Source organism: Terrapene carolina, unplaced genomic scaffold, assembly GCF_002925995.2.
Source record: "Terrapene carolina triunguis isolate 2854851 unplaced genomic scaffold, T_m_triunguis-2.0 Scaffold96, whole genome shotgun sequence".
In the NCBI taxonomy this organism is placed as follows: domain Eukaryota; kingdom Metazoa; phylum Chordata; order Testudines; family Emydidae; genus Terrapene; species Terrapene triunguis.
The window spans coordinates 45,551,074-45,577,568 of NW_020664447.1; the positions used below are offsets into that span (position 1 = coordinate 45,551,074).

The following is a 26,495-nucleotide window of genomic DNA, read 5'->3' on the forward strand; positions in this document are numbered from 1 at the left end:
TTACCTTATAGTACTGCGGTTCTCTGAGATATGTTGCACAAATAGATTCCACTCTCGGTACACCTTCACCCCATTTGTGTGAGACCAGATTCTTTTGGCCAACAGTGTTCATTGGGGCCACATCTGCCCCCTAAATGTTCCCATGCCCCTCCACCCGAGAGCATAAAGCGCAGAATGGGCCTAACCATCCCTCAGTGCCCTCACCAATACAGAACCCCGGAGGGGCAGGATTCCATAGTAGCAGGAAAGAAAGGCAGTTTGTGGAATCCATCTGGAAAACATATCTCACAGTACCACTTACTGTACAGTAAGTAAGTGACTGTTCTTTCTTCAAGTGATTGTTCACAGGAATTCTATGCTTGGTGATTGACAAGTGGTTGTCTGTTTGCTTGAAGGTGGGTAGTAGGAATCCTTCTTAAGCACTGATTCCAGAACAGCCATAGCAAAGTGAGCTTCTGATCTGGAAGTCTCTAACAATGTGTCTTGTAAAGGTGTGGACTGAGATCTATGTAACCCCCCCTACAGATTTTACTCCTCGGGGAATTCTCCAAAAATTAAAATTTCTGTGCACATTTTAAAATTCTGCATATTTTATTTGTCAAAATAATATCATCATACCAGTTTCAATTATTTTTGGTAATTTATTTCAAAATACCTGTCAGCAAGTATGTCTGTAACAAAAAAGATTCAGGAAATGTTTGGTTTTTTTTGACAAATAGCTTCCTTAATAGGTATATTAATACAGAACTTTGAGTAATAATTCATTTAAACTACAATACAGAAACACATTTCCTGCACCCCTCAGAAACAGTGCAAAGGCTTGGGAAGTGAGGGGTAATGGAGGAGCTGAGGCAGAGGGAAGTAATTGCCTGGGAGTGAACCTGGAGGGTTGTTGAGTGTGGGTGGGAGAAGTATGGAACAGGTTTGGGAGTTGGGGGGCACAGGAGAGATTGTTAGGGAGCTGGGAAGCCTCCCACATGCAGACCCTGGCTGACCCCTAGTCTCTCCAATTCAGTCAGGCACATCTGCCCCTGTCCCCAAGTGTCCCTGCACCCCCACTCAGCCACCTCCTCCCCCCATCCCCATGTGTCCCATCACCCCCACTCCTATTCAGCTCCTGGCTCAATACTGTCACCCCATTAGGTCCTGTGACCCCACCCCAGTCTCCCCTCCCCCGCCCCGACTAGCCATTCTTACTCACAGTTTATGTGACCCCAGCAGCACTGAGTGCCCTGCTCTGTCTGTCCCCACCATATCCCATGCTTCCTCACTTGGCCCTGCAGGCAGGATGCTGTGAGGAACACAGCCACTGCCCCCTCCCTCTCCATGGCTGGCTGCTCTGGCCCATGAGCCAGCTGCCCTCTGTTCTAGGGCCAAAGCAGCCCCTGGTGGGTGAAAGGTGTACTTGCAGCCTCTCTCCGGCAGAATCTATTTTCTGTGGGGGACATGAATTTTGTGAGTGCCCAGTGGCACAGAATTCCTCCAGGAGTAAGATTTCAGAAACAAGGAAATTCTTCAAACAGGCAGCAGCAGAGGCTGCCTGAGCTCTAGTGGAATGAACTCTAAAGTGGCTAGGTAGATATAACTTGGCTAGCACTCAACATGTTCCTATGCAGTCGTAGACCCACTTAGATAATGTCTCTGAAGAGATAATGCCTGCTCTTTAACCCTCTCTGAAAAGGGCATAAATAGTCCAGGGTGTTCCTGAATAGTTTTGTCCTGTCGATGTAAAATGACAGTGCCCTTACAATATGTGAAGTTTAGGTTCCCCTGAGGAAGAGTGAGTCTTTGGGGAGAATACTGGGATATAAATTAGTTTACATGGAATTCTGAAAGAAGCTTGGGATAAGGCCTGAGTGTGACCATGTCCTTATGAAACAGTATGTAAGACAACCCACTATGAGGGCCTGAATTTTCCCTATTCTTTGACCTGCTGTAATGGCCACTAAAAGGCAGCCTTCATTGTCAGATGGTATAGGTTGCTAAAGGCTCTAATGGGGACACATCAATCCTGCTAGTACTATACGGAGGTGCCAAGGGAGAGAAGGGGATGGCAAACAAAAGGAGAAACACGAATGAGGCCCTTAATGAACGTTACCACTTTAGGGTGGGAAAATACAGTATAGTCTTAGATAGGAGTGTAATATGCAGATATTGCTGTTAGATAGACCCATATGGAGCTGACAGAAAGTCTAGATTGTACCATGGCTAGCAGATAGTCCAATATTGCAGAAATGGTTGTTGTGAAGCAAGACAGATGGTGCTGAGATTCCCAAACAGAAGCAAACAGTTAATCTAGTTGAGGCTTTCCTGCTTTGGAACAGAACATTCTGAACTTCAGCTGAACAGCCTCTTTTGGTGGATGTCATCCAACTAGCATCCAAGCTGTTATATGTAAGGAGGTTGAATCTGGGTGCAGGGTCTAACAATTATTCTGTGAGACTACATCAGGAAGAGCTGGCAAGGCATTCAGTGGCTGCACAGAAATGTTAATTAGGTCCAAATACCAGTACTACCCGGCCCATGCTGAAGCTATCATAATAATCAGACCTGTGTGTTGCCTCAGAACCATTGTATCATGGGAATCAGTAGAAAGGCATACATCAGTCCCAGCGTTCAGGTATCTGGTCAGGGAGCTTGGACTGAAATCCCCATTGGAACAAAATGTTTGACACTTGTTGCTCTGGTGTGTGGCAAACAGGTCTATTTCTGGGAATTTCCACTCAAGAAAGATGTTCTGGACTTAATATTTGACAGACCATGAGTTATTGTTGAGAAGTGTGTGCTGAGTTGATCTGCCAAAGTATTCAGAAGACTGGGAAGGTACCGAGCAACTGGTGTGATGTAATTCGGAATGCACCAACCTCTTTATGCATAAGTTAGACTTATCATAGAATCATAGAAGATTAGTGTTGAAAGAGATCCCAGGAGGTCATTAGTCCAACCCTCTGCTCAAAGCAGGACCAACCCCAACTAAATCATCCCAGTCAGGGCTTTGTCAAGCCGGGTCTTAAAAACCTCTAAGGATGGAGATTTCACCACCTCCCTAGGTAACCCATTCCAGTGGTTCACCACCCTCCTAGTGAAATAGTTTCTCCTAATATCCAAACTAGACCTCCCCCACTGCAACTTGAGACGATTGCTCCTTGTTCTGTCATCTGCCACCACTGAGAACAGCCTAGCTCCATCCTCTTTGAAACCCCCCTTCAGGTAGTTGAAGGCTGCTATCAAATCCCCTCACTCTTCTCTTCTGCAGACTAAATAACTCCAGTTCCCTCAGCCTCTCGTCATACGTCATGTGCCCCAGTCCCCTAATCTCGTTGCCCTCCACTGGACTCTCTCCAATTTGTCCACATCCTTTTTATAGTGGGGGGCCCAAAACTGGATGCAATACTCCAGATGTGGCCTCCCCAGTGTCGAATATAGGGGAATAATCACTCCCCTCAATCTGCTGGCAATGCTCCTACTAATGCAGCCCAATATGCCATTAGCCTTCTTGGCCACAAGGGCACACTGTTGACTCATATCCAGATTCTCGTCCACTGTAATCCGCAGGTTCTTTTCTGCAGAACAGCCGCTTATCCAGTCGGTCCCCAGCCTCTAGCAATGTATGGGATTCTTCCACCCTAAGTGCAGGACTCTGCACTTGTCCTTGTTGACCCTCATCAGATTTCTTTTGACCCAATCCTCCAATTTGCCTAGGTCACTCTGGACTCTATCCCTACCCTCCATCATATCTACCTCTCCCGCCAGCTTAGTGCCATCCATGAACTTGCTGAGGGTGCAATCCATCCCATCATTCAGATCATTAATGAAGACGTTGAACAAAACCAGCCCCAGGACCGATCCCTGGAGCCCTCCGCTTGATACCGGCTGCCAACTAGACATCGAGCTGTTGATCACTACCCGTTGAGCCCATATCAGCCAGCCTCCAAATAACATGTGGCTTATTACACCTCTACCGCGATAGAACGCTGTCCTTGGGAGCCAAAAAATCTTACCGCCTTTAGGTGAAACCGTGTTATATCGAACTTGGGACAGCTTGAAGTCCTCCTCTGAGGCAGACACAGAAAGGTTCACTGCCTCATCCAGGTGAGATCACACTGGGGACTAGTTGTTCTTCCCCTTGCACTTGATGCTCTTTTTCACTTCCATCCTCCTGCCTTTCCAGGACCCCAGGCTGTACTATCTGACCTTGCTGGGATGACCTATTCTGCTTCTTTGAGGAGGGGGATCTAGCTGTGGAAATAGCAGATGATGCAAGCATTCTAGAATTTGACTGCACACCCTAGGTCAGAGGTTCCCAAACGTGGTCCACGGCTTGTTCAGGGTAAGCCCCTGGCGGGCTGCGAGACACTTTGTTTACCTGAGCATCTGCAGGTACGTCCGCTCGCAGCTCCCAGTGGCCGTGGTTCGCCGTTCCCGGCCAATGGGAGCTGCAGGAAGTGGTGGCCCGGCCTGCGCTGCTTCCCGTAGCTCCCATTGGCCGGGAATGGTGAACCACAGCCACTGGGAGCTGCAAGCAGCTGTACCTGCGGATGCTCAGGTAAACAAAGCGTCTCGCGGCCCGCCAGGGGTTTACCTTGAACAAGCCGTGAACCAAGTTTGGGAACCCCTGCCCTGGGTCATCCCATAGGGCCATGGTTAGTAAGGTTATGAACACTGAGTTGGTATCAGGAGGGATGCTCCCTATGAGTTCCAGGTCTCTTTCTGCTACCTCTCAGAATCCTCTCAAGAATCCCTTCCTGACTTTCTTTGAGCTACCCAAGGGGGGAAAGATGGATGGGTGGGAGATGACTCTCTCCTGTGGCTAAATGAAGATGAGAAGGATTTCATTTCCTCCAAGGGAGGAGCATTCTATTGGAAGTGCCTAGTCTCTGACAGGGAGAGGTCACTACTGGGCAGACCTCCGATAACTCAGAAGCTGGGTGTCTTGGATATCACTATCTTCAATCTCTCAAGAAGAGATGAGTCTGGTACCATGCTCACAGATAAGTGACTTGATACCGAATATAGGTTGGGTACCGAAATAGCTGGTACTAAGGTACTGGATACTGAGGAATGTGGTTCCAAGGTGATCAGAATAGAGGTGCTTATGATACCAAGACACTTGATGCCAGAGCTCTGGGTACTGACACATCTGGTGTCAAGGTTGGTGCCAGAGGGTCAGTACTGAGAGATATGAGATCCATAGACTTAGACGCGTTCTTTCATTTAAACAAACAAACAAACAAACAAACAAACAAACAAAAAATCATTCTAATTGTCACCACCAGAGGCAGCACCATGTAGCAAAAGTATTATAGGCAGGGCTGGTAAGCCCCACTTATTACGGAGGTTGTCTGACACTTCCCATTATAACACCCTGTTTGCAGTTGCTTAGAACTTTACCAAACCTAAACCAATCAGGCTGCAATTTTCCATACCATATGTCTGCATCAGGCTAAATTGTTCTGAAAAATGTCAGCAAAAACATATCAGCCAGTTCCAAGAATTAGGCTAAAGAAAAATAAATTGTTTTGCAATGTTAAAAAAATTCTGGTGACCTTTTCTTTGGGAAGTTCTAGCATCCCCAAGGACCTGTGCAACCTTAAGTCATTCCCCTTGTTTGTATGCATTATGATACAGTCTTCAGTTACATGATCATACACAATGTTTTTCGTGAGGACCCCGCCTCATTCAGTGAACAAGGTGGATCTGCTCTGGGGTTGAATCAGGGTTGTGTAGTAAAGTGTCATTTGTTGCAGAAGTGGAATTGGACAGTTGATTGGAATTTTTTTTGATGGAATGGTTTTTCCATCGGAAAATGTTGATTCATCAACATTAAAATGTTTTGAAGGAATGTGACAAGTTAGACTAAATTCCAGTCTTGCTTCTCCCTGCTTGCCAGCTCCTCAGTAGTGCATGTTCCTGAATCTATGGCAGCCCAGGGGGTGTGGCCTCAGAGCAGGGGCTCCCAGGGCTTCCAGGGTCCTTGAGCTTCCTGACTCCCAAGACTCCTGACAACTCAAGGATCCTCGGGGAACACATCAAAAATGTCAAAACAAAAATGTCATTGTGAATGTTTCTAAACAAAATTATTGGAATTCCCATTCCACAGAAATTTCAAAATTTCGTTTTAATTCTTTTTTGGATTTTTTTTTAAATATTAGAACTTTCCTCAGAAGAGGAATGCCAGTTTCCAGCCAGCTCTAGTGTGGCGAGAACGAAGCTTGGGAATCCAGGAAGAGAAGAAAACAGTCTCATGGCAAAGGTAGTTGAATGCTGCCCTGGAGAATTGCATTCTGTCCCTGCTTCTACCAAAGACTTCCTATGTAATGCCAGACAACCACTTAAACCAAACTATTACATGTGTGTTCCTCATTTTCTCGGTGCTTGACTTGAGACTCTGGAATCTGATTTATAGAAGTGCTGAGCACTCACAGCTGCAACTGGTATTTGCTATTCAATGCCAATTATTTCCTCTCCTCACAGGAGTGTTAAGAATTCTTGTGAAGCACTCTTATTACTGTTACAGTCCTAGAAAACATTTTAAAATGCAAAGAAAAAATAAAGCGAATAGATTTTTACATGGGTGAAATTTTAAAATATGTCACTCTAACAATTAACATTCTAACAAATAACAAAGACCCATATGATATTCAGAGCTTGAAATCAGCATTCCATTAAGTTCATAGCACTCTTTATCTTTTTTAACTCTAGATTCAAAGTAAATTGTTCTGTTGAATTATTAATACTATATTTTCTCACCTGTTGTTGTCTACATAACGTATCAGCATTGGATAGAAGGCATAGAGGTCTCGACAAAGAACTGCAAACTCATCTAGAATGAGTAGCTCTGCTTCTTGGGTATCACTTTTACTGTCTGCTCTTAGTTGTTCCTCCTCCATTACTATCTTTATGGCTTTCTTCTTTAGTTTCTCCAGGGTTGGAATAAAGTGGGTTTTCAACAGATCAGGCCTGGCTTTGCTGATGATAGGCTGAGCATAAACTGCACATTTAAAAAAAAAAGAAATTCCCAATTGTTTTAATCTTGTTAATGCTAATGCTTTTTATTTCTATAGCACTTTTTCATCCAGTGATCTTGGAGCATGTTATACCCACTAATAAAGCATCACAGCAACCTAGTGAGGTAGTTGTTATGTAGAGAGGTGCAAACTAGTGATGATAGCATGTAACTGGGAATCTGGAATGCTTTAATTATAATCCTAGATTTGTTACCTAATCCAATTATGGCCTTGGGTAAATCACACCTCTCTGAATCAGTCAAAATATCAATTTCTGTAAAATTGGAGTGATAATACAAATACTTTCCTGTCAGAAATATTGTGAAGTTCAGTTTGATAGCATCTGTAAAGTAATCTGAACATAAAAAAAAGCTATTGAAGTGCTAAGCGGTATTGTTATTTCATCACTTTCATAGATGGAAACAAAGAGACAGAGAGGATAAACTTGCTCAAGGTCACAGAGCTAGTTCATAGAAGAATTAGTAACATAACATAGGTCTCCTGAGCTCCTAAAAACCATGCTGTAAACGCTACACAATACTCCCTCCTTAAGTGAATATAGGGCCAGATCCTGTGAGCACTGGGCTTTGTGATCAGTTGGCCAAGTTCTTATTGATTTCAATGGAGTTTCCCATGGTTTGTGAAAGGGAGTGGGTTATCCCCAGAACTGCTTGAAAGGAAGCATCTCTAGAGTTGAAAGGATACTTAACCCTTCTGAGAAAATTTTCTATAAAATTTAATAGAATATTATAACCTTTTGCAGGCTTTCTGAATCATTTAATGGAAAATTATACCCTTACACTCTATAAAATCCTAAAGAAGGAAAAACCATTCTCTTTTAAATTCTATAGATTTTAGAGTAATTTCTATAGATAAATACATACTAAATTCTTTGGGACTTTTCTGTAAGTTCAGTCTTTCTGGCTATTCAACACGTGACCATCTCAGTAGAGATGCCAACTAGGGCACCTTGATGTGGCATGGTCATCTGGAACTTAGACTTCTAATTGGATTCTTCAGATCATATTTATTTTATGGCCCCTTTCGTCACACTTTCTGAGTTTTTGCCTTGCTAGGCTATAAGCAATTTGATTCATGTACCTTATCTTCCTATATTTGTGTGTGTGGCACTAGGCACATTTTTGATGGCACCACATATATGGAAATAAAACCTTTTGAAAATCAAAACTGCTTCTTCCTATTAATATTTATATTATTTATAATTACATAATATTCTGAATTCCTTCTTGTTATTAGCTATTACATACCACTATGTAACAGTAAAGTAAATGGTTGTAAACAAATTAAATACTACTACGCCTATGGTGATAGCAAATAGTTAGATGCAATTAATCTTTAAAAAATCATGTTTAATATAGATACCTGCAATTCTCTTCATCCAAGATGCTTCATCTATTCCCAGGTTGTTGTTGATGATTTTCAGAATGTTTCCCAGAATGATGCTGAGTTGCTCAGAGGTTACCATTGTACAGCAGGGTCCAGCACTTTTAGGCATATTCTCAGACCCTCTTTCCCACCAGTAGGATAAATAGTTGCATAGCATGGGTAAGATAACCTCAATCACATGGGGCATTTCAGTGTACCTGGCCCCAGACTCTGCTAAATCATTAATTTCCTTCATTAATCCATCTAGCTGAGGGATATCTGGACACATCTCTTCAACTGTATCTGGCATACCTAAAACTGCATATTAGGGTAGAAAACAATAATGTTTAATTTAAATACGGTATTTGTCTGTTTTTTCAAGGTCTAAATGTTTTAAAAACAAAGAATTAGGAGTTAAATAAAATAAGTAATTAGGATTGAATACTGTGCATGGCTGTGACAGGATTTGGGGGTTGGGAATGTGACCTTCCCAAATGCCACATTTTACCGAGGTAGTACATTAGTCATTATATAGTGGCTGTGGAGCTTTCTGCAAGCTAGATGGGATGATTCCTACCCCCATAGAGCTAGCTGGTGTCCAGCCCAGCTAAATAGGCTAGGTGCAGGACTGAGGATTTAGCCATACTGCTGATCTAGCATGTTATGTTTTCAAAGTGCTGGACAAATAATAATTACTCACAACTCTCCTGTGAGTTAGTATACTATTATCCCCATTTTACAGTTGGGGAAACAGGCAAAGAGAGGTTAAGTGATATGCCCAGTGATTCAGTGTCACAGCTGAGATCAGAACTAACTTGTTCCTAGCTCCCAGACTCAATCTCCTTCACTAGATCATGCTGCCACTCTCCATGAAAAGACAAGATTAGTCAGTTACATTTCAGAGACAGAAACTTGAATTAAATAATAACAGCTGAATGTAACCAGTGAAAAAAATTAGTTTGTAGCTTAGAAACATGATCTGTATGTGTTTGTCACAGTGCAGCTTACCCCTCTCCTGATACTACTATCTACCCAACCCTGATCTGGACTCTAAAGAGAGGTTTGATGAGGGAACTTGGATTCCCTGTTCCACCCCCATACATTAATCAGAGACCTGCCCACTTTAACAGCTAATTCCCCAACTGATCATCCAGCCTACTCCACTGCCAGACATGTCAGAACAACTTGCCTGCCCCCACTGCTACTTTTTTTTAGATATAGCTGCCAGGTAGGGAAGCTACAGGCAGTTGCTTTCATGAAGGGTTTGTTTTTGTTTGTTTTGGAAGGGTGGTGGTCTGAAGAGGAGGAAGAGCAATAGGGAACTGATTAGTGACCAGACAGCAAGTGTGAAAAATCGGGACGGGGGTGGGGGGTAATATAAGAAAAAGAGCCAAAAATTAGGACTGTCCCTATAAAATCAGGACATCTGGTCACCCTAGAATTGATGGATTTTTGTGGGAAACAGTCTGGAATTGATTGATTTTATTTTGGCAGACAGCAAATGTCATATGTATCACCGACTGAGGTGAAGAGAGTCAGAGTGTGCATGAGAGCCAGTCATGCTGCCAGGGATAATGGGGCCCTACAAATCATGTGGAACTAATCTGTTCTGTCAATCTGGCTAGGGATCCACATGGTTGGAGTCAGGGTCCATCACAGGTTCCCAACTACAATGGCACAAAAATACTGATGAAGGCCACAAGATGATTCCTTAATCCTGGATACAAAAAACTTTGTTTTCTGTTTATCCAGGCAAATCTTTGCCCTCCCCACCCCCAAAATCTGTTATGCCTTGTATGCACCGAACAGCGTCAGGCATATGTGTCTCTACTCAGATTTTGTAGTGCAGATGTGCCCTTAGACTAACCCCTAAGTATAATAGAGCACAATTTTATAAAAAGAATCCAAACACAATGTTCAGAAAAACAGGTAAGGGAAGCTGTGCCAGCCCAGCTTCAACCATCATGTAGCAAGGGCCAAAATAGCAAGCAATGGAAGAGCAGGAGAGTTATTTACTCAATCACACTTTTATTTTTCTCATTGTTTAGATTTCTTCCCACTACCTGAAGTGCAGCACATTATATTCTGAAGTACAGTACTTACTGGCTCGCTCTCTGGCAGTTTTTGTGTTGAAGACAGAGAGTGGGTTGTAACTGTTCAGAGAAGGTTCAAGGAATGCTACTGGAATGGCTGCTGCAAGGGAGGCTAAGCACTCACCAAGTGCTGGACGCTGCCTGTAAGTGACAGATCATTAATGTGATTTTAGGGGGAAAATCTTTCTTAAAGTTCAGCCTGCATTATACAGAGTTATCCATTTTTATTCCTATTTTGTTTACCATTTTATCAAATTATGAATTTATTTGCCACTCTTGGGAAATTGGTTGTGTTTCTCACATGCATATACCTACAGTATATGATAATGCACTATAAGAAACAGGCAAATACAGCAGTATGAAAACCTAGTATAAATGGCACTTCACATTAAAAGTGAGAATAAACTGTTTTTCAAGGGTTCGTTGTCCTGAAGAAAAGGATATTTGATTATTATAATTTTCTCTCTTAATAAGTTAGATTGCAAACCAAGGATTCTGAAATATTTCAGAATAGTATTGTGATACATAGGGGATTTGTTGAATAGCACCACCTCCTGAGACGTTTCTATAACAATCTTGATGTACATTAATGCATAAAAGTCAGCTAAGCAGGAGTACATCTGTCTGGAAGTAAAGTCTGCAATTACACTTGAAAGCAGCACTGGAGAAAGATGTTTTGTAAAGATGTTTTGTGGAGACAGCAAAATGACGCACTGTTAACAAAATGTGCAATTAATAGGTTTCCCTGTCCCCGTGAACAGGATATTTGTTTGGTTCTTGAGCAGTAAGGGCCCTTGTTATCCACCATAGACCATGAAAGGCTTGAGTTTCATTACAAAATAAGCCTTACATGTTTGCCGCATAAAAATGGCAAAAAGGACTAGAGCTATAAAACATTTTACCTGTATCTATAGATTTTTGCTGCCATTTTCTTTATTTAATTTGACTTCAACTCCCTAGTGTTCTCACAGCACAGTCTTGCAGCTGAGAAGATTTATTATTAGCTACTTCAGGTATGCCATAAGATGACTCTCCTGAAAATACTGTATTTAGATACATATTTTTCTCTCGGTATATAAGAGAAAGAGACCAACTTCAAGAAACATTAAAGAATAAGCCAACATTAATGTGAATCACACTTTCAAGAGTATTCTATACCCAGGAGTGTAACCACTCAGCCTCACAGGGCCACAAAAGAGGAATCCTCAGGTTCTCCACCCACATGGTAGCACACTGGGCTAGCAGCAAGGCCTTCAGCAGACTGGCTAAAGAAATTAATTCCACCTTGTATTAAACTAAAACTAGGATCATCCAGTACAAAGAATTCTGGGACTCTGTCACATTAAGCAAGTGAAATGCTATCAACAAATACAAGTAAGCTGAAGAAACATTTTACAATGACAGATACCGAATGAAGAAAATTAGCCCAACATCAAACATACATTTACTTAAATTATACTGTTTAAGTAAAGAATTTATAACCAACATTTAATTAACTGGTGTTAAGCGTACTGGTGATGCAAGGATGAGATTAATTAAAAGTAGCATGGCAGTTTGTTGAAATGACCAGGCATATGGCCCTTCTTGTATTGAGGCCAAGAAACTGGTTTCCAAGACAGACATGTGAAATCAAGCTTAAAGGTTGAAAAATTATCTTTTCTGGAAGCCATCCATAGTCAAAATGAAGCTGTAATAGATCTGATTACAAAGCATGAAAAATCTCTTTCAAATATACATACAGTATGCATTAGTGATTAGTGTTCTCTTGTGTTCTCATGCTGGCTTTGCTCTTCTGATGCATGGAGAAAATGCCTACATAGCATCAGAAGTCCATGTAGTTAGTTATCACATTTTAAAGATTCAGCCTCCAACTACAGATGGACCATGAACTGTGCACACAAATGGCAGCACTTACATAGGCAATGGAAACCACCTTTGTGTGCACAAATACAAGTGAGGTTGAGGCCCCTTTGTAAATCTGATCCCTAATGTTCAACTATCATCAGCAAATTCAGATAAAAACATGATTATCTAACATGAGCATGTACCTACTCCATGTAGAAAATCCATATTTCTGTACACAAGTAGGGACTTCTGTGCACAAATCTGGTAATCACATGTGCAAATATTCCTTTGTACAGATTTTGTGGCTGCAATTTAAGTACCGAGAGCTAAGTTCACTTCAGGGTTTGTGACAACTTCTGCTGGAGGGTCCTGAGGCAAAGAAGGGAGCAGAAGTGGCACAATGCATCTGCCCCCTCTTGTACACCAATGACACCATAGGAAACCAAATCAGCCTGACAATAAGTCTGTACAATTCTCCATTATATATGATGTCATATCTGGCTCAGTCATTTCCAGTTTTCAACAGATTCTATATACTTGTTTATTTATTGCTCCTGCAGTATCTGTTTATCTTGAAGACATTTGTTCTCTGTCAGTTTTACTAGCAGCAAAGATCTGAAGATATCTTTTATCATCATCTATGGGTGCAGAATGTTTAGATTAATGCTGAAATAAAATTTTAAAAACTTAGAGATTACACACACTACAAATGGGAAGCACTATTTCAACACATGACATCAGGATAAATTGCCTTATAAAATCCACTAGCTATAAATATTAAAAGATACTGTCTGACTGGCATTTTGTAGACTACGTGAAATGAAGCGATTACCTTGTCCATTTACTAGCAAATGAGTGTTCATTTCACAAAGCCCATCACTATCACTACCAGGAATGTGTAAACTGCAAGAAAGCACCTAAGAGCCTTCCCTGAACCTTTACTCATTTTAAAGCCTAAAATGAACTTCTTCTGAGATTCTCAAATATATGACTAATACACATATGGCTACATATAAAATACAAATATACATAGATTTAATTTCTCATCAATTTACATTTAAAGGGCCAATGTAGGCAAGAAGCAGTGAGAAACAATGTTTTAATGCATTCTGTTAATGAAAGACATGGGGCAGGCCATCGACTTTCCAGATTTCTATTGTGTTTCAAGGAATCATGCCTCTCAGAGACTAATGAAGGCCAAGTGGGAAGTATATGTCCTGAATGGTCTATATTCTGACTGCATATTACAAGAGTAAAAAAGTTTTAGTACCCTGCACCTCCCATTTAGCCGCAAAAGAAAAGGAGGGTGGCCACAAACTGCTTGAACCTGTTTGTGACCTCCAGGTTGGGAACCCATGGCCTAGAAGAAACAGGTTGTGACAGCCAAGTTGTGGGGCTTCCCCCTCATCATCCCAAGATTCCCCACAACCAAGCAGGGGGATGAGGAGGACTGGGGTGTATTGTAATGATGACTCCTCAAACATTTCAGGTGATATTCTGATAAACATCCCAAATTTTGAACTTAACCTGGACTGTGAACTTTTTAAGATTTGTCAATTACAGGTTAAGACCCTTTTCAAGTATGCATGCAGATACAGGAACTACCCTCTCAAACTCAGTAGTCAGAAGGCCAGAGATGACACTTAACGGCATAGTGGTCTGAGGAACCTTTGAAGAATTAATGCCACCCAACAATATTTGTAAACATTTCACTACACACAAAAGACCAGATAAATAATATTAAAAACCCCACAAAAGGTTCTTCTACATTCACTATTATTTGCCTTAATCCATCAACTAATGCTACATTGAATGCACCCACATGAGAAAAGGTGTCTTGGGAATTGCTCATCTACTGAATGAGCTTTCAGTTATCTGACCCCTTCTTACTGAAGATGACACCCAACATAGACGCTTTAATTCAGGACAAGACAAGACTGGCTAAAGTAAGGTCAGAGCAAGGCTCTTTATGCAGTTCCATTTGCACCCTTATGTCTATTACAGAGTTAGGTGGAAGATGACTATTGTAAGACCCAGGTTCCAGTCCCTCACTCCAATGAATAGTTATTTATTTAAAAAACTAAAACAGCTTCAACAGGAGAAATTTTCCTGAGAAAGATCCCCAGAAAGCCTCATAGCTCAGTAGTTAGGGAACTTCTCCTGGGAGAATGGAAACTGTCCCTTGCTCCACACTAAACTGAGCAGGGTACTAAATCCAGGTCTCCTATATCCTGGGAGAGTGATCTAACCCCTGGGCTAAAAGTTATAAGTGTGTGAGTGTAGTGGGAGAGGCTCCCCTACCACCACCAATCCTCCTCCTCTAGCTTGTGAAAGAAAAGGTTTAAATGTTTAACTCCAGGAGAGGATTCACAGCTGTGAATCCCAAGCCTCAACAGGCGCCTAAGTCCATTGGAGGCGGGGGTTTAGGCCACAGATCTCTCCTTAGCATTTCCTACTAAGTGAGCTGGCATTTGTGAATCCCATTCTTAGAAGCCTAACTCTCCCCATGCAGTGTATAGTGAACCCAGGTGCTTAATTCATGGCTGTGGATTCCACTGTGTGTCAAGGCACCTAAAAGATAGGCACTGCCATGCTCAGCAAGTCCCTTTGTGGATCTAGCCCTTTGCTTACCCGCATTACTAGCCTACCATATACAGTTGCAGACTAAGTTTGCACTGAAGTTTTTTGGTTGCATTCCTAGCAGAAAGAGAGGGAAAAAAATAATCCAAGAGTGTATCCATCAGACTCTTTCTTTCTTGGCACACAACTAAGAACTTCTGAAAGGTATTGTGACAAATAATAGTAATCAAATTCTGATGTGCCATCTGTAACTGTTCTGTGTCCTCCTTGAACTGCTATAGAATCTCATGTGACCCTGGAGCTGGAAGCAGCTTCTCTTTTCGGTATCCAAACCACAGCAGAAACTGTCTGCTGTGCTGACGTAGGTCAAGGTGCAAGAATGACATAACTCCTATTGCACACCTTGCAATATTAAAGAGAGAAGATTTTTAAAAAATCCCAAGACCACAATACCAAGCCTCACACACAATGCTCATCAATGGAACCTTATTCTGAGACTCTACAAAAATACCAAAGCCTATTGTAGCCAAGCAGTTTTATATACTGCAAACTGTATTTACCTTCCTGAACTACAGAAGTGCTGAATTCTGAAAAGACAAAACCTGTGGCCTACAACATAGTTTCTTATTGCTTCTGTAAATGGGAAGATTTGCTTTATCTTCATTACTAGTCTTATTAAATGAAAGATAATTGTGAAAATTATCAGTGCAAGCTTTTAGCTAAATGGAATCTGAGGAGAAATAGTGGAAGGTGGGTTACCTTTTCAAAAATACATGCAACAATGGTAGAATCAATATATGCATTGTTTAATATTACTGAACAATAGCAGTACCATTAAAACTAAGTCAGGCGAGTCTAATACAGCCACAGCTTTGCTATATTTGTGACCTGACATCAGGGACTTTGACTTATCATCTGCTCTTCTACTGCCCACCAACAGATTGTACTTTTTTGATTCAAGTTCATCCAAGAATGTATGAAGTTATGCAAATCTATGTCCCTGATTTATTTGTTCTATTTCTCAGTGAAAAAGAAGATGGTGACATTTTTAATGGTTATTATGTAAACAATTGTCAATAAAAATGATCTCATGTAACTGGAAAACATGAAAAATATTTATGACGGTCTGAGTATTTTATAAAACACTATGTATGTGAGACTATTCTCCTTTGAAGCTTAATGGTGATTGACCTTTTCCAGAGAATTAATTTAGTAACTCTAATATAAGCGGTTATATAAGATCAACCTGCTTTTCTTCTTTTTAAAAAATGCTTGATATTTTTATACTGCTTTATCACAGAGTACATGCAAACATTCCTGTTTGCCAAGTGAATTCACTGCAATAATAATAACCTATTTCTCTGAGATTTCTGCATCTGTTCTTTTCATCAGTATTTCCGGGGGGGGGGGAGGGGGGAAGCTTTTTCCTGATGAATGGATGTACAAAAAATATAGAGAAATGTAAGAACAGAAAAAAAAATGGTAGAAAAAATCCACGACAATTTTAAGATAAAGTCACTTTATCACATAGTAAAAGCTTACAGTTGTTTTGTTGCCAGGAAAGAAATGGAAAAGGCAGAAACAGAATACGCATAAATAAAAAATACCCAGATATTCAAGATATAATTCTGTTTATATCCTTTCCATTCAAATTCGGCTTCTTTGTGATAAAAAAACATAATGCATTAATATCAGAAACAGCAACCACAGAACATTTCATAATAAAAAGATTTATGTAGGATTGAAAGTTAGAATCCCAATCATATTTCTCTGTGAAGAAATATTTTTTTTAATTTAAAAAGGAAAATTGAAATAAAACCAAATATGAATGCTGAAAATTTAGGATGTTAAATTAACATTCTTAAACAGATGAAAACTCTTATGACACCTTTGTTTCACCTTGCCCAAGGAGGAAAAACTGAGTCCATTTACAATAATGAGAGTAATAATAATAGCGTAAAATATAATAAAAGTCAAAAATATTTTAAAGGCAAAAGTAAGGAAAATAATATCCTTAGCATGGAAGCTACTTTAATTATATCATATGACTGTCAGAAAGCATGCATTAATCACAAGATTCAAAAGATTATTCAAGCCAAACAGCCATCACTCTCATAAATGGAAATCCGGTTCAAATGAAGCCAATGGAAGGGAGTACAAACTATGCTGGTAAAACACAAAATAGAAATTAAAAGGACTAAGAAGGAATTTTAAGAGCAAATAGCCAAGGATAAAAAACTAATTATTTCTATATCTGAGAACCACTAAACCAGAGAATCTATGGGTCCGCTGGACTATTAAGAAGTAAAAGGAGCAATTGTACAGAGCAAATTATTTCTCTGAACAAAGGATGATGGGGACGTAGGCATCAACTCCATGGATGCTCTGGGGCTGGAACACCCCCGGGAAAAAAATAGTGGGTGCTCAGCACCCACCGGCAGCCCACGGATCAGCACCTTCTCCTCCCCACAAGTGCCTCCCGCCCGCCATGGATCAGCTGTTCAGCAGCGTGCAGAAGGCACTTGGGAAGAGGGGAAGTGGGGTAGGAAGTGGCTGGGGGAGGGGATGGAATGGGGCAGAGCGGGGCTGGGAAGAGGAGGGGTGGGGGGCGGGGTGGGGGCTTGGAGAAAGGAGTGGAGTGGTGGCGGGGTCTGGGGTAGAGCAGGGGTCGAGCACCCACCAGGAGCTGAGTAAGTTGGCACCTATGGATGGGGAGATAACTAACCAGAAATATTAGAGCCAGGAAAGAAAGATGCATAAAGATTAACTGTCAAAGACTGAAGTGTCAAATTTGGAGTTGGTGGAACAAACTTACAAAATAAAAATTAACAAGTCATCAGAACCAGAGGTTGTTTAGGAAGAATCAAAGTAAGGTATAACCCCTCCTCAGTTAGAAGTCCTGTTAAGGAGAAATTTGCCATATTATATAATTACAACAGGGTTTCTTGCAGCATCTCTAAGCATCTGGTTCTGGCTACAGTCATAAACAGGATGCTGGACCAGATAGATTACCGATCTGATCAGGTACACCAATGCTTATGTTCTCATAGAAATAGTTCATTTTGTATTATTTCTGTATGTAACTATTATACTAACAAATGTGCCATTATTTTAATAAAAGTAAACTTACCGTTTCTATTTATCATTCCAAACATTTCATTACTTGTACTAAAATCACTTACACTTATGTCAGCGAACTAAGGTCCAGATTTTGAAAGGCATTTAGGTAATGCTCTGCTTAGTGTTGCAACGCCTAACTGATTTAGGAGTCTAAATATCATTTTCAAAAGGGAATTAGGAACTTAGGAGCCAAAATCCAATTGACGGTCTATGGTAGTTAGATTCAGTTAGGCATTTCAATGCTGAGCGCAGCAATGCCTAAATATCTTTAAAAATCTGGGCCTAAATCTTCACATTGAAACACCCCTCTTTTATTAGATGCACAGCAAGCAAGATTATCTCTAGTTTCATAAAGGTATTAATCACTTTCATTCAATACCTTTCAACATAGATGTTCTTTCCAGTCCCAAGGGAATATAGGCTACAAAGAATTCTATAACATGAAACTTGCACATCACCCACTGAAAGGAAAAAAAAAAAAGAGTTGGCAGATTGTCATTACAAATTCATTGAAAAACTACTCTTTAAAAATAGAAAACAATATATTTTTGCTATTTTATACAATCTAACCAAATGCTGACTGAATGCTTATTTATAAAGTATTTTTGGCCTGTCATTATTGTGCTTACATATTATTTATTTTCAGTTTCTCTGGTAACTATCCAATGATTTATGCAACTCTCAAAACTTTGCAGACCATTATACACTCTTAAATTTATCAAATATATCTTAAAATTCTCAAATAATCAAATTTCCAAGGATTAATTTCCAGTTAAACCAAAGCAGTCTACCTTTGTCATCTGCAGGGACCTGATCCAAAGCATCCTGGACTCAGTGAGAATCTTTCCACTTTATTCTCTATCTCCTTTATCTCTAAGCCACAATCTCCACAAATGCATAAAAGAAAAGATGGGGTTTGCTGATGGACATATTGCAAAACCTCCCGGGAAACACTTAGAGTGATGGAACTGTTTACTTTTCCTTGCCACTCACTAGCATTTTTAAAATAGACCTGAAAATCCCTATTTCTTATTCATATTTTATTTTGTAATATTTCAAACTAATCAAGCATTCATTTAATAGGATACTTTCTCCAGTGTAAGGTGAAAACAGTACCATCTTCTTTTACTACAGAGCTTTGAGCATATCTTCAACTTCTTGCTCATTTTGCTCCAACAAAATAAAAGTATGCAACAGAAGTTTCTGCAATACCTCATTTGCTTTTTTTTTTTTAGGAAATGATGTCTATATTATCCACACACATTAGAAAAGAGGAAGTTTAAGGAGAATTTTAAATTAATCTCCATGCTTGGAGAGGTATTGTGCATAAACAATTTTGCTTTCGGCACTTAAAATCTCTTATTTTTACTTAGGGAATAAAAATAAAAAAAGCAAATCATCTCTTTAAACAAAACATCTATTTCCAGTAGCCTAAAAGAATTTTGGCTCTCAGTTATGCTAGATTTACAGCAATGTAACTCTAATGAAGTCATATTTTTTAAAACAAAAATTCAAGAGTTAATTCCAGGCTTAACAGTGGTAATACGCCAAGGTAACTGAGCACAGACTTTGGTCCAATGAACTCATGCATTCACTATTAAAAGTCTTTTATGTTATTACAACAGAGTAAACCTTTAAAAATAAATGACAAAAATTAGAAGACTTACAAAGTAAATCAACACCAAACTGATGCTGCGCAATATGTTCAAAAATTGATGTCAATATAGGTAACAATGCCACTGTAGTATAGTTGATGTTTTGTGAGACACCTTTAATTTGTGTTCGTGAATGGGTAAATTTCCCAAGTTTAAGATTTTCTAAAGTCTTTTCCAGATCTTCAGCCGCATTTTCAAAGAATGCACGTAATCCAGCTTTAACCAACTCTGAGCCTGATTTCATGACGGTTCTACAAAATAATTTGGAAAAAATCTGAATTAAATTCCACACCTATTGACAACATATTTTTATAAACAGTGATATATTTACTTGCTGGTTTAGTTTCTTTCTATCTGAAATCAGACTTTGAAGTAGTGGAGTTTTGAATTGTGACTGAAAAAGCTAGTTAAATGAGATATTGTTGTCCTAGGTGCTTTTTACAGATAAAAGACAACTAAATGTATATCCCCCGGAAGAACTTGAACTTTAAAACACAGACTTTAAAATTCCTCCGGGATGGGGAGGTGTATGTGTGGAAGCCAAATGGCATTTTACATTCAGTTCATGGAGGTGAAGAAATGGAATGAACATGATGTATATACAGTGGTAGAGATAACGATAAAGCACAAAGCATCACATGCAAATGTTTTCACCAACCCCTTCCTAAACTTTGTAATCCCACAATCCATGACCCTACTTCAAATGTGACAGAATGGCCTTCTGAGCATGCCTCACCATGCCTTTAATCAGCTGGTGTTGGAAAAACTCTTTAAGTGTACAACAGGTACAAGATGCAGGACACCTAATCCTGCTTCCACTTTTATTGGTGCCACAGTAATTTGGCAGCCACTCAGGGTGAGCTGAATGCCAATAACACAGCATCTCCAACTAAGAAGGGCAGGCCACTCATAAGCATTACAGTCCCCTCTTCCTATCCCTTTGGGCATATCTTCAAACTTCTTGCTCAACTCTCCTGCATGCTAATATCCAGAGTGAGGGCCAATCACAGAAGCCTCTTGTTCTGGTCAGCAGGTGAAGTAACACAGCAGGTTAGTAGCTAAGCTGGGAATGTTATCCTGACTCCCAATCCACCACCTCTTCCACTAGCTACACTGACTCTCATCAGTCCTAAATGTAACCACTTGCTACTAGAAAAATCATACAAGTTTTGCAAAGAATATGTTAAAACACATTTTTGTATATTACTTTAAATCAAGCTTTAATAAAGTTTCTGAGAACCACCTTCAATATTGTAGTTATATAAATGGTAGTTTTTGTTGTTTTTAATAATATCCTGTATTTCTATAATGCTTTTATTTCTTGATCTAGAGTACTTAATTAATTAAGCTTCACAATATGCTTGTGAGGTAAGGAAGAGATGTATGCACCATAAAGAGCAGTCTCTTCTACCATACAATACAACAGCTGTTTCAAAGTGAACAAGAACACTACAACCAAAGTAGGGTAAGACACAAAAAAGAGTATTGTACCCAATAAACCCATTCAGTAAATGTAGACAGATAGAATGCAATCACGCATGTTTAGATTTGGTAAGGACAATGAGGCTACAGAAGAATTAGTTATCTTAAAGAAACTGGAGTTCTTCAAGATGCGTGCTCCCTAACTGTATTCCACTTGAGGTGTGCGTGCACTCTACGTACCACAGACAAGAGAATTTTTACTAGCAGTCCATTGGCCTGCGACCCTCTCTCCTCCTTGTGCACCAATCTGAGGGCATAAGGGGCACTGTGGATTGACCACCTTTCCACATACCTTTCCATTGCCAATAGCCCAGAATAAGGCTCTGTAGCAGAGGGGAAGGAGAGTGGGTAGTGGAATAGGTAGGAATCACACAAAGAACTCCACTTACTGTAAGGTAAGTAATCCTCCCTTTCTTCTTTGAGTGATGGTCCCTATATGTGTTCCACTTGTGATGACCCACAATCAGTATTCATTGAGGAGGAAGGTATGAGGAACCTTGCTTTACCACAAACTGGAGGACTGCTCTGCCAAAAGATGCATCTGCTGTAGAAATTTGTACCAGGGCATAATGTCTCGCAAACGTACGGATGGTGCCCCATATTGTTGCTCTGCAGATCTCTAGAAGACGGATGTTTCAAAGTGAGGAAACAGATGTAGCATGGGCTCCAGTCAAGTGGGCTCTCGCTTTCTGAGGGGAGTGGTTGCCATCAGTTCATAACAAAGCAGAATGCTGCCCAAAATCCACTTGGATAGTCTTTGTGAGGTAGTAACTTCCCCTCTCATGTATATGGCAAAGGAAGGAAACAGCCTGGGAGATTTGCAGAAGAATGTCATCCTTTATAGGTAGAAGGCTAAAGTTTATGAATACCTAGAGAATGGAGCTTCTTTTCCTCTCTGATGGGGTGAGGCTTCAAATAGAAGACAGACAAGTGGATCATCTGGTTCAGATGGAATTCAGATTACTTTTGTGATGAATTTGAGGTGTAACCTCAAGAAAACCTTGTTCATATGGAAGACTGCACAAGGAAGGTCAGTCATAAGAGAACACAGCTCACCTCTTCTGGCTGAGGTGACTGTAACCAGAAATGCAACTTTAATAGAAAGATGCATGAATGAACATCAGGTTAAAGGTTCAAATGGGGGGTATTCATCAGTGCTGATAGGACAAGATTGAGGTCCCATATCAGGTTCGGTTTCAGCAGAGAAAAGGTTCAGGACAGTCCCTTCAGAAGTCTTGCTCTCATAAGGCAGAATGTCTGCCTACCGGATAGTGGAAAGTGCTAATAGCTGCCAAGCATACTTGCAAGAAGCTGATGGATAACCTTAACTTCTTTAGAGAGAGGAAATAGTTCAGAATAGTAGGGATCTCTGAAGATTTCAGGGGCATCTGACAATGCTGGCACCAGATAGAGAATCTTTTCCATTTTGCTGTGTAACATTTCCTTATGGATCTTTCCTACTATCGCCAAGCATAACTTTTCTAGGTCCGTCATTCATCCAAATACCATATTGTTAAATGGAGGGATGCTGGGTTGGACTGTTGGATCCTGCCTCTGTCCTGAGTCAATAGCTCTGTTAATAGCCAAATATGGATGCACAGATGCAAGGACATCTGGAGAATGCTCAGGAGCCAGAATTGCCTGGGAAACCACGGTGCAATCAACAGCACTGATGTTCCATTTTGCCTGATTTTCCTTAGAACTCGAAGTAAAAGAGGGATGAGTGGAAATGAGTACCTCAGCTGTTCTGATCATTGAGCTAGAAATGCATGGAAAGCGCACTGCAGAGAAGGTGATCTGGTGACAAATGCACCAGTTCCAGAGATTGACTATTTCTATGCAAAGGAGGGTGGCCCTTGCTCTCCCTGTTCTGCTGATATAATAAACTGTTGTCATGTTGTATGACATGACCTGAATGTGCTAGGTTCAAATAAATGGAATAATTTTCAGGCTTCCTATACTGAATACAGCTCCTGAAGGATTATGTGCAACTGGGATTCTTGGTGGTCCAGGTACGCTGTTCAATGTGTTCGTTGAGGTGGGTTCCCCATCTTGGTAGGGAGTTATCTGTAATCAGTATTTTTGTGGGTGAAAGAGGGACAAAGGGCACTCCCACGCACACTGTCTCCCTGTTTTCCCATAAGTCAGAACTCTGTGGGGGAGTGTGATGGGGTGTTCACCCCATACTTGCCCTGAAAGGGTTAATGAAGACAAAGAAGAGGGCTAATTAACCCAGCAGACTATAGCTGAGAGGAAATCAGGTGGGTAAATAATCCTGGGACTGAGTGAGGGAGCCCAGCTGGGGAGGGATGAGCTGGGCTGAGGTTATGAAGACAGTAAATTGGCAACAGAAAAGGGGACTGCTGGGAAAATCTGCAGTCACTCCCTGGGAGAAGGGAGGTGCATTTGGGCTGGCAAACCCAGCGAGAAAGGAAGCCAGAGAGGGAGGACAGGGCTCAGGGAAAGGCAATAAGGTCTAGAAGGGAACAGGCCTTGACTACTGACTGGAGGGTCCCTGAGCAAGAATCTGGAATAAAGTGTGGGCCTGGGTTCCTCTGCCAGCCACTGACGGAGTGGCATTATGAATAAGGGAATGGGAAGACTGCCTATGACTGCTGGTGAGGAAAGACTTTGATACCCCAGAAGGTGAACCCACTTAGTGACTTGGTCAGAGGGCTAAATCACGAAGAGGCTACAGCAGCTCATGGAGTGAGAGAGGAGCTGCAGACCCAAAGAGAGAGGTAGAGGACAGCTGTGGGAAGGGGCATCGACCTCATGAGCTATTCCCCAGAATGACCAGGAGGAGGCACCATCCTAGTGGTGAGTGGAGCACCCTGTCACAAGGAGTGAGATCATTCTGTCCAGACTGTGCTTACTTGGCATGTAGACTGTTCATAACCAAACCTGTAGACATCAAAGTCAAAGTTTCATGATAAGTACACAAGGCCATGTACCCTAGGAAGGTGAGACTAGTCTGAATTGCTGTCTGGGAGTACAGCAGAAGCTTCATACACTAGAATTTGTCCCGAGATAGGTAACCTTTGGCTCTGATTGAATGTAGGGGTGCTCCAACAAAGTCTATAGTCTGAGTGGGAGCTAAAACTGATTTTGTTACTTGGAGCCCTAAGGAGTGTAGTAGTCTCTGCAGGGGCAGGGTTGTCATCCATACTTCTTGATATGATTTCCCTTGGAGCAGCCAGCTGTTGAGGTAGGAGAACACTGATGAATCCTCATAATGCAGGTGAGCTGTCACTATTGACAACACCTTCATGAATACCCTCGGTGCCATCAAGAGGCTGAAGGGGAGCACTCTGTATTGGTAATGGTCTAGGCCTAAGGTGAATCTCAGGAATCTCCTGTGTATGGAGTGGATCTCTAGGTGGAAATAAGTGTCTTTTACATCAAGAGCTGTGAACAACCCCTTGTTTAGCGAGGGGATTATAGAGGCCAGGGTGATCATTCTGAAACTCAGGTGGTGGATGAAGATGTTCAGCTGTCTGAAATTTAGCAAGGGCCTCCAGCCCCCTTTCTTCTTGGAAATGAGAAAATAACTTGAGTAAAATCCTTTCCCCCTATGTTGAAGAGGTTCTGGTTCTATTCTGGTTCTATGATTTCCAAATGGAACAGAAAGTCTACTTCTTGTCTGAGCATCTTCTTGTGAGAGGGGTCTCTAAAGAGGGAGGAGGAAGGATTTTTGTGTGTGGGGAATCAGAGAGAAACTATTGTATAATGGTGGTGATTATCTCCAGAACTCATCTGTCTGATGTTGTATAGTACCATGCCTGGGAAAAATGAGTGAGGCAAATGGTGTGTAGGAGTCTTGAATAGATAAATGTGTCGGGGGACTGATTTGTAGCTGTCGAAAGTCCCATCAAAAGGATTTATTGATGGGAGGCTGGCACTGGAAGGAGAATGCAGGGGGTTGTTGTGTTTACTGCACTACATTCTCTGGTGTTTCCTAGGCAGCTTGTAGTTCCTTTGATGGCAGAATGGTTGAGGGGCTAGTCATTGTCCATAAGACTGAGTCTTGCGGTATTTCCTCTGTGGTGCTGGAGTACAGATATCTAGTGAGCAAAAAGTTGCTCTTGAGTCTTTGAGGGAATATAGTGATACATCTGCCTTCTCACTCAATAAGTTATTTCCCTCAAAAGTCAGATCCTCCACAGAGGAAAGGACTTCTTTGGGAAATCTGGAAAACTGGAGCCATGAAGCTCATCTTATGACTATGGAAGTTGCCATCAAGCACAAGGCTATATCTTCTTCATCCACTGAAGCCTGGAGGGCCAATCTAGCTATTTTTCTTCATCAATAATTATTTGGAAATAAAGTCTATCTTCTTGAAAGAGTTTGTTGTTGAATTTAGAGAACTTATTGTAATTAATAAAATCATGTTTTGATATTAAAGCTTAGTAGTTTGCTATGTGAAACTGTAAGCTTGCCAAAGTCAAATGTTCTCCCAAAGAGATCTAAACATTTGGCCTCCTTATCAAGGGGTGCAGATTTGGAGTGGTGTTGCTTCTTTCTTTTGGTGATAGCTTGCAGCAGTAAAGAGTTTGGAGTGAGATGTGAGACGTGAGAGTAAGTATTCTGCCCCCTTCAAGGGAATGAAATGTTTCTCCTCCATTTTCTTTGGAGTGGGATCACAAATAACAGACTATCTTGGCATATTCTAAGATGGTCTCATTAATTCACAGTGCCATTTTACTGGGACCAGCACTCTGAAAGATATCTAGGAGTTTATGAGGGTGTTCTGTACTTCCTCCAGGGGAATCTGCAGCATGTTTGCAATTCTCCTCAGGAGGTCCTGGAACTGCCTGTAGTCATCAGGTGGTGATGGTGAGGATGGCATGACTACTTCATCATGAGGATGATAACCTCTCAGGGGTGAGTGATTCTGCCTGATCAGGTTGTTCCTTCTCCTCAGAGGGTTGAGGTTCTTTCCTGTCTATCTAGGTTCCCAAAGTGAGCTTATTGATTTGGGATGTCTCATATACAAATCCCAGGGACCCCAGTAAAGCCAGTACAAATGGTCATAGGGGAAATGAAGGGGTCCCCATGGAGAAGGGTACCAATAGTCCAGAGTTGGGTAGTTTGTCCTATGAGAGAGGGAAGGTGCCCAAAAAATCTTAGAGCCTCTATCAGGGCAGATCCCATGTCTTGAAATTCTCCCACTGATTCTAGACTCATTAGAGGAAAAAGAAGCTTCTAAATTGATGTGCAAGACTGTTGGTACCTAAGGTTTTATTATACTTCAACTGGTCAATGGTAATGGTAAGTGGAGAAACGTTGGTATAGTAACCTCCATGGTGAGTGCTGGATCAAATAAT

General features: G+C 41.0%; 1 protein-coding gene across 1 annotated transcript in view; it reads right to left on the reverse strand.

Annotated features, from left to right (window-relative positions):
• The window catches only part of RYR3 (ryanodine receptor 3), a 575,267-nt gene that overhangs the window by 131,727 nt on the left and 417,045 nt on the right, over nt 1–26,495 (reverse strand). Inside the window, exons 63-67 of the mRNA XM_024202042.3 lie at nt 19,699–19,937; nt 18,411–18,492; nt 10,497–10,627; nt 8,391–8,711; nt 6,751–6,991 (exon numbers count right to left, since the gene is read on the reverse strand). Of these exons, the coding sequence (XP_024057810.2) occupies nt 6,751–6,991; nt 8,391–8,711; nt 10,497–10,627; nt 18,411–18,492; nt 19,699–19,937 (1,014 nt within the window). The remainder of the gene's footprint in view (nt 1–6,750; nt 6,992–8,390; nt 8,712–10,496; nt 10,628–18,410; nt 18,493–19,698; nt 19,938–26,495) is intronic.